A 9,387-nucleotide genomic window follows, 5' to 3' on the forward strand; every position below is an offset into this window, starting at 1 on the left:
AGGCCGTTTGTATATAGGGCGTATAACGTATACAAAGGTGTTTTTTATCTTCCATTTTTTATGATATTTAGAAAAAGATTTATTTTTGTGGGGGCTAATGATAGGGTATTGCTGGTGATCGGTACTCTTTAATGCCACAGAGCCCTGCTTTCAATGTCATGCACTGGTAACAAGCCTGTATCTGAGGTGAGAACGGGTCTAAAGTTTTAGGTTGCATCTGTACTATACACCACTTATCCGGAGGTAATTGAAAAAGAAGAAGTGAGGACTTTAGTCACCAATGTTCTAAGAAGCGACGTTTCTGCACTCACACCTTAAAACGTTGTTGCGGTGATGCTCAGTTTTCTGAGATTTTAATTATTTATGGACAAAACAATATGTGAACGGCTTCATCCACATTCCCAAAATGAGGAATAATCCCTTTCGTTATACAGACTAAGCTCCAAAACGTGCCCGTTACAGCAACCCAAACCCAAAATAACGGACAAGGCACAAATCACAGAACACAGGTAAATATGGTTTCATTCACTTTTCCGCATACTTTATTTGTTACAAACATACAATTTTTTAAATATATAGATTGTAAAACTCAATTTGCAAAATTCTGTTATTGTAAGGAGTGCTGACGAGCATGAGTTCCGAACCTAATGCTTCTTCCATGTAAATTGCTTGTTTTGTTTTAAAAGGTTAAAAATATCCTCGGCTTTGTAAAGCTAGTGGTAAATCCAAAATCTCCAGCCAGGAGCCCTGGCAACTTTTATCAGGGATTCACAACAGGGACAGAACATTCTCCGCTGCCTCCTGGAGGGAAGTCTCAACCAGAATAGGTTTTAACAATACCCAAGCAAGCCCAAAAGAGGAACGGTGCCAATGATTATGGTCAAAACCTAGTCTGGCTGCCCTGGGAAGAGTTGGGGGATAGGCCGAGATAGAAGCCGTGGTCAGCAGGATGAATAGGAGAGACAAGGACAAGCTACCAACCATGTAACCTCAAGGGGTAGACTAGACTGAAGGATAGACTTTGCTTGTAGTTACTACGGGTACAGCTGCTTAGGCTGTTTTACTATTTAAAGTGCTTTTAAACAAAAAATATACTTTTTTCATATAATTCTTTTTATTAGTCAGCATTTGAAGAATACGTAGATTAAATGCCTACAGCAGAAATGCTATCTAATAGGGTAGAGCTCTATATTGTATGCGCCCCAACTCTACATCTGCTCGGTCTGGTTACAAGGCTAAGCTCCCCGTCTTGTTTGAGCGAGTGCAAGTTATTCGTACAAATCTGTGCTTTCCTCTTAACCACCTAATGTGCCTACTACTTCTCTACGGTAAACTCCATGCGCCACAAAAAAGTGGGCAACCATTGAAAGACCTGTAGTGCAGTTTACTCCACTCCCGCCCATCCAGCCGCACGCGTACAAGTCTTTATAAAGCTATCATTAATCTAGGACGTTCCAATTGCCTCATTTTAACGCCATTCATTTTCCAAAGAGATTGCTGGTAACAGGGATACTAAACTCCAGTTTGCTAACTTAGTACCTCCTCGAGAAACAGGATTTAAAAAAGTCCTAAAATAGAGGTAACACTTCCCCTTACAGGGTGGGCATGATGGCGACCAGACTCATTTCTGCCAAGGCATTCAAACTGCAACTCCAAACTATTACCACAATCTTTAAAGCAGCACACTTTTCTCGGTATCGTAACGGGTGGGGGTGATCGTATATAGATCATTGGACCATACCATGAGCAGATCACTTAAATGACGGGAAACTACTATCAGTACAATCACTGTCTTTACATATAATAATTCCATATCATCACTGCGTAAGGGGTTTGAAAAAGTAAAAAAAAAATCATGTTGATTTTGCCAATAACAGGAGAGTTAAAGGGGTTGTCCACTTTCTGAAAACGGATGACCTATCCACTGTCGGTGTGTGTCCAACATCCGGACCCTGCACCAACCCGCCACTCCGGCGGCCTCTGGGCGTCGGACGATGTTGCCGGAAGCAGATGGCTGCGGTCAAAGATTAGCGGCTGAGATGCAGTATTGCAGCTCTGCTCCTATTCAAGTGAATGGAAGCAGAGCTGCAGCTCTGCCGGACGGCCGCTATGCAGTGGTCGGAGCCATCCGCTTCCGACTCCAACTATTGCATCCCGTTCCAAACATCCGGTTCACAGAGGCAGATGGAGTTGCGGATCGATACGGGGTCCGGATGTCCGACACGTACCGATTATACGGATGACCTATCCAGTGGACTGGCCATCAGATTTCAGAAAGTGGACAACCCCTTTAAGAATGGACTGAATTGCTGACACCAATACAAGTCACTGTTTAGTTGTAAAAAGTTTATATATATTCTCTATACGCTTAATACCTTTACATGTGCCCTGTCCCAACACATTCCCGTATGGAGAGTTGCATCATGATGACTACACATAATAAATCGGACCCCTTCCTATGAAGCACTATACGCATGACACAGCTAAAACAATCTACGGCTGTAGATCGGGATGTATTTCATTAAAATGGCTTCCAAACCTTTACAATTATTCTACACCTTATATATAGAGCATTTTTAGTTGTTACCAGAATATAGCTTGAACCTGGGAAGTCTACGTTGCCCCGTTACATTGGAATATATCGCTATATCCATCATGTTCCCGGCCATCATTGCATCATTCAGTTTGGGCCGGAGTAGTTTCAGAGCATAAAAGATTAAAATCAAAACTAGCATAAAAGATTAAAATCAAAACTATTTCTGGAGGTTGATGGTGGAGCGCACCTGTAAACCATTCAGCTTACAGTCACCCCCTGTATATTTATATACAGATATATATTTAAGAGGCTATACAACATTTACAGATAAAGATCTGCTATTTTATACAGGCTAATGAGATTATGGACGAGCTGCGTATGACAGGGTCAAGTCTTCCTGAACAATGATGTAGGACTAGGGCCAAGGGAGAAGCCTAATTGTCGTATTTCAAGTCAATGAGGTCAGAGGTGCCGACCTGTATTACTGCATGAAAACCTCAGTGACAATCCTCTCGCTACTCTACCAACCAGCTCGCTCAAATCACAAGTGTCAAGATTTCAACGCCAACATTGCTTGTGGCTCTATAAACCCGCTTGCGGACTGAAGGGTCTGATTTTATAGCACAAGAACCCCCTGCGGCCACAGAATAGTGGAAATCTTTCGGAGAGTACCTCAAATAGACCATTAGGCTGCCATTTTTTTTACAATTTACAATTTTTTTAAGGAGGCACAAAGCTCATTAGTTTGGCCATCATTTTTTAGTTGTCCAATTCTAGATGACAGTTGTTGGAGCGCCATAGTGCAATGCGGTGCTTAGGAGGGGATGGGAGATGTAGGCTTCTCTCCTTTCTAAACCCCCGTCATTCGCAATAGCTTATTTATGTAATGGTGAACCATTCAGGGGCTGAAGCCACAGTGAGCAGGAAGAGGCAGGTCTGGGTACAATTTTACAACCCCCCCCAGTAAGAGGTTAGGAGTACGCACAGGACTACCGGCTGCTCATTGAGAAGGTTATATATCTATATGTAATATATGCCTGTCCTTGGTTTACATTGGGTGCAAATAGAAATAAAACTTTGGAGTAACATACGCACAGTCTCTTGCATTATCTGTGCGGCCGACAAAAAAAAAAAAAGTTAAAAGGACTCGCCTACAAGCCCTGCACGATGGGGCTATATAACTCTGCTGTTCTAGCGGTGGATGAAAGCATGACATCTGCCACGAACAAAACATCCACGTAAGAATGGTACAGCAGGACACACTATACAGCTGCCTTGCAGGTACAAAAATACAGTACAATATACTGATGTGATTAAAACATCAAGAAATACTATTGCTCCCATACAGTTCTGAGAAAAAACAAAAAAAAACATTTCCAACAAGTAATCCGATGATGAGCGAATGCTGGCATAGACCGAGATGTGGCGATGCAAACACAAACCGCGGCAGCTCCAATCCTTGCACTTAAAGTAGAGCTGCCATTTACACACATGGAGGCGGCCGTCTTGTGGACTGCACCTAAGCTGACCACTGGGAAGTCTTCTCACCAAAACATGAAGATCTAAAGTGACAGTCCGAGGAAAACGGCTACTCGTGATGCCTCCAAGCAACCATTCGCCCCCTGCCTGGCTGTACTCTACTTTCTCACAAACCGTTTCATTCTAGACACGCACATGTGCCCCCCAGAGTCCCCCGTTGGGATGCTGGTAGGGTCAGTCTATTAGGTGAGAACACAAAATAAATACATTACTATAGATACTAAATTAAACCACAAAGTGATGCAGACACATAAAAGGCAGCTGAAAGCCCTAGTGCACACGCTGCAGATTTTGCTGCAGAAATCTATACAGGGCAGAAACAACCCCATTCAGATGAGTAGAACAGATTTTCGGACAAAATCTGCAGTGTGGGCCGTGGACCTTCGAGAAAAACAAGATACAATGAATTCTACGCATCAAATACTGAAAGCTGCACCATCTCCAGGAGCCTCCGGGGACAACGCAGTCTCCTATGGAAGAACCCCAGCGCCCGGGCTCTGAACACGCTCGTGACAAGAATTGCACATCTAGTAGGGGAGCTCATGATCATCTCATACATGTACACACACAAAAGAAAAAAATACTATTTCATTACAACTCTTTGGGGACAGAGGAGGATGCGGGAACCATGCACCTCTGTTCCCAAAAAAGGTTTATTTCTGGCCACAATGTATACGGGAGCCGTCCACTATAGTTAAAACCATTACTCTGTATAGAAGTCATATTAAAAAGTACAGGACGAGGAGATCTAGAGACAGGAGCCCGCTCAGTAACTTCACGGGGACACAATATGAGAGCATCTTGTAGGCAGTAAGTTCATTGATTTGAGTGGAGGGCCTGAGGTGGGCGCAGGCCGCACGCGCTTCTCTCCCGTTGCTTGTAGTGCTGTGGACTGTTCACCACCTGGACAGTTTCTTCCCAGCATTCGCCAGGAACTATAGATTTATATATATATATTTTTATTTTTTTTGGAGGCACCATTACCCTCCGAGGTACTGAGAACTGAATGCAGGTCTTTAAGAAAAACAAAGCCTGTAAGAGAAGAATCCTGGACCTGAGCTTATCGTTGACGTCTGTCCGTTTGCATGAACCTAAAATGTCTTTTTTTTTTTGTCTTTTTCTCTTCCGAGTCGGAAGGGTTTAATTGTAGATTTCATAGATTTTAAGGTTGTAAAGGTTTTCCACAAATTTATGTTTTTTAATCTTTAAACTTCCTGTTCTGAAGATCTCAAATTTTGCTCTTGCGTTGCGGTCAGTGCTGGTATTAAAAGCACAGGTGACTTATGGCAGTCGGAAATAATCCATGATTGGCAGGATCAAGAGTTCAGTCCCGGTAGGAATGGTAGGCTGGTCCTGTCAGAGACTCTGCGGAAAGTGGTCGCAAATCTCTCTGCAAGAAATCCGAACAAGCTTTATTTCTTTTTCCTTGTGCTTTAGGAATCGTGATGTGACTGCAGAGTGTGATCGGAACAGAACTGCTGGTCTTTTCTCCTTGGGGGGCTTCACTGGAAAGCCCCTTCATATAAACGGAAATGGTGGGGAGAGAGGCAAGGGAGAAAGGGGCGAGCCTGCTTCATGACTAGCTGTCGCTTCCCTTTAGTGTAGCCCAGCCTGTATCCCCTCGTTCTGGGTAGAAGTTGCAGCTCGGGTTATGTGAAGCTATGGTAACTGGTCGTTCTGTATAACCTGTCCATCTGACACCACTGAGGAAAACACATGGGAAGTCTAGGTTTGTGTATATGACCTAGCACCATCAAGAACATAATATATATATAGAGGGGGTGGGGCGCTCCTACTTCATGCCAGCTGGTGCATAACGTAACAATAAAAAAAAAACAACCAGTCCAGAGTCATCGTCCTTGACCAGGATCAGAAAAACATGGCTGCTTTCTTCTAAAAACAGCACCACCTCTGTCCACAGGTTGTGTGAGGTATTACAGCTCAGCCCCATTCACTTCAATGGAGCTGAGCTGCAATACCAGACATAGCCCGTAGACAGGTGTGGCGCTGATCATCCTGTACAACCCTTTTAATGGTTGGTGGGACGGTGGCTGGAGACTACATACAGGGGCAGGCTGGCTGATACCAGTACCTAACATCATACAGGGTGGAAATGTAGGGGGAGGGGGAACTGGTACATTTATATCTTCTTCTATACACGGGGAGCACTGCTCTAAAGCCAATCGTGATTTAACCCTTTGGAGTGGGATTATAAACCACAGAATGTTCCAGCCGTGTCGGAGAGGCCTCTCCTGCTGTAACATCCCATGGTTTATGTGTGAGTAGAGGATGACATCTGGATCCTGCTATAACCCCAGCTGTGTCACTCAACATCAGGCTCCGACAACCTGATGTACTCCAGCTGCCAAAGAACTACAAGGCCCAGCATGCACGCTGTCCTGTGGAGATATATCAGAAGAATGCTGGGACATGTAGTCCCTGACGGCCCAACCTTGGAGCTCTGTTACAGAAGCACAAATGGACTTGTAATGCCACAATAGAAGCATGCTGGGATTTGTAGTCCCACACGTCTCAGTTTGCACACTAGCATGCTGAGACTTGTAGGCTACAGGTTATGTGAGTGTTGGAGCTTCACAACAGACAAAGCATGCTGGGATATAAAGTCCCACAACAGGCACCAGCACAGAAGAACGCTGGGATTTGTAGTGCTCATTTGCAAGTCCCAGTGTGCAAGATAATTCTTGGGAGCTCCATAGCAGGGGCATGCTGGGACATGTAGTCCCACAGCAGGCCCCATACGCGGAGTTGTACAGCAGGGGCATTCTGGTACTTGTAGTCCGTCAGCAGCTGGAGCGCCCCGGTTGTCGTGTGTTGGGTTGTGTTACTGACCTCCCCCCTCGCTCTCCGCTTTCTCCTCTGCCTCTGTGCAATCAATCGTCGTCCACATCTTCTGTCTCGGAGTCGTCGCCGCCTCCCCCGGAGCCCAGGCCTCCGCCTCTCTCCCCGGGCCCCCGGCGGTCGTACAGCTTATCTCGCTGCCTCTCCTGGATCTCCTTCATCTCCTCGGCGTAGCGGCAGAAGGCGCCGCCGAACTTGCTCCAGGCCTTGAGGGGCACGGTGATGGAGTTCCGGTAGCTGGGCTTCACCTCGCTCACCCGCAGGAACACGCCATACTTGTTGCATCCAACATCGAAGAAGAAGCGCTTGGAGTCCACGGTGATGGACGTTCCCTCGGGCAGCTCTCCGTACAGACCTCCGGTTGCGCCGCCACTTCCTCCTCCGGAGCCCAGTCCCACGCCCAGCTCGTCGTCCTCCCCGCCGTAGTCGTCTATGAGCTTGGCCAGGGCGTCGCGGAACTCGATGAGGCCCTGGGCGGGGAGTGCGATGGTTTGTCCGCTCTGCAGGCCGGCTCCCCCGCCAGCTCCTCCACTGAATCCCGGGCCGCGGTTAATCGTCTGGCGGATGCGCAGGAATCGACCGCGCTGGTTCTCCTTCAGGTCTAGGTAATACTTTCGGTTTTCCCGGACCAAGAACTCGCTCTTGAGGGCTCTGCGAGGACCCCCGGCACCGGAGCCGTCGTCCCCAGAGGACTGCGCGATCTGCTCGGGGCTGCTGGGGCCCAGCTGGGCATAGTGTTCAATGAAGTCGCCCAGGTAGTCGCGGAACTCGGCGGCCACAGCCATGGAGAGGGTGAGGCGGCTCTTGGAGCCCCCAGCGCCGACCTCTGCGATCTTGATGAAGCGGCCCTTGGCATTTTGCTTGACATCCAAGTAGAAACGCTTATTCTGGATATCCAGCCTCTTAGAAGCCAGCTCCTGCGTCTCCTGCTCCCGGGACATGTGCTGCTGGAAGCCGCCGGGGCCTCCCCCTCCTCCGCTGCTGCCCCCTCTCTCGCTCCCGCTATCCCCGTCCGCCATCTTTTTCTCCTCCTTCGCACTCACAGCCGCCTTCTGTAACTGTTTCCTCTCTGCTTCCGTCCCTCCCTTACACCGGGACTCCCTCCGCCTCCTCCTTCTTCCCGCGGGCTGCCCGCCTCACAGTCAACCCGCTCTCAACCGCTCCTCACTCTCCTCCGCTCTGCTCGCCCCTCTTCTTCCCTCTCGATCTCTGTCTCAGCTCAACCCTCTCCTCCTCTTCCTGCGTTTGCGTCCTGCGCAGCTACGACTGGTGCGGGGACAAGGCTGAAGCCGGCGACGCCATCTTGACTAAGGGCATGACATCTTTATGGCTGGTAGGGGGCAGTAGGAATTGGCACTGATAACAACTAGGCGCATGTAATAACACACTGACGCCCAGACACACCGAATTATTGCTTCCCATATAAAAACATTTACTGCTGCCCATAGCAACCAATCAGATCACGTCTTTCATTGTGTAAACTGCAGTGGAGAAATGAAAGATGGAATCTAATTGGTTGCTATGGGCTATGTTACCCCTCTTTATGTGCACTAGTTTTTAGGCCTGAACTCCCATGTTCTGAATGAAAACATGGGGGTAGATTAACCCTTTTTCGACTCAGCCATTATTTCGGATTTTCACTTTCCTTTTTTCTTCCCACGTTCCAGAAGGCATGACTTTTTTTATTTTTCCATCAATATTGCCGTATGAGGGCTTGTTTTTTTGCGGGACCATTTGTAGATTTTCATGACACTATTTATTATTCCATATAATATAGTGGGAAGCTGGGAAGAAATATTTGTGGGATAGAATAGTAAAAAAATAGCAATTCCTCAATCTTTTGGGGTTTTTGTACTTACGGCTTCACCGTATGGTAAAAACGGCATGTTAACTTTATTCTACCGGTCAATATGATTACAGCGATACCAAATTTATATAGCTTTTTTATGTTTTACTACGTTTACAAGGAAAAACTAATTGTTAAAAATAAAATGTGCGTTTTGTCGCCATATTCTGAGAGCCATAACTTTTATTCGTCGATTGAGCGGTGTGAGGGATTCGTTTCTATTGGTACCATTTTGGGGTACATTAGACTTTTTAATCACTTTTTATGAAAATTTTTTTGTGGGAGATGAAGTTACCAAAAAACAGCAATTCTGGCGGTTTTAATTTTTTACGGCGTTAACTGTGCAGACTAAATGATATATTGTATTAGTTCAGACTTTTACAGACGTGTCGATAGCAGTTATGTTAATAATTTTTTTAAAATTTACATTATTCTTGGGTGGATATTGTAATAGTTTTTTTTTTAACTTAAATTTTTTTTTTTATTTATTAAAAAAAACTTTAATTTACCGTTTTTTAACTTGTACCCCTAGGGGACTTGAACCAGTGATTGCTTGCATGATATACTGCAATACTAATGTATTACATATCGTGATACTGACACTCTC

General features: G+C 46.0%; 1 protein-coding gene across 1 annotated transcript; it reads right to left on the minus strand.

Annotated features, from left to right (window-relative positions):
* Window positions 1–514: 514 nt before the first annotated feature.
* PURB (purine rich element binding protein B) lies at window positions 515–8,188 on the minus strand. The gene has a single exon (XM_075858578.1). It carries the CDS (start codon window positions 7,951–7,953, stop codon window positions 6,967–6,969), a length of 987 nt encoding a protein of 328 aa, XP_075714693.1. The 5' UTR covers window positions 7,954–8,188; the 3' UTR covers window positions 515–6,966.
* Between the last annotated feature and the right edge of the window lie 1,199 nt (window positions 8,189–9,387).

Source organism: Rhinoderma darwinii, chromosome 3 (genome assembly GCF_050947455.1).
Source record: "Rhinoderma darwinii isolate aRhiDar2 chromosome 3, aRhiDar2.hap1, whole genome shotgun sequence".
Taxonomy (NCBI): Eukaryota; Metazoa; Chordata; class Amphibia; order Anura; family Rhinodermatidae; genus Rhinoderma; species Rhinoderma darwinii.

Coding starts and splice junctions, on each gene's coding strand:
- PURB (XM_075858578.1), bottom strand. CDS start 7,953: ATGGCGGACGGGGATAGCGGGAGCGAGAGAGGGGGCAGCAGCGGAGGA.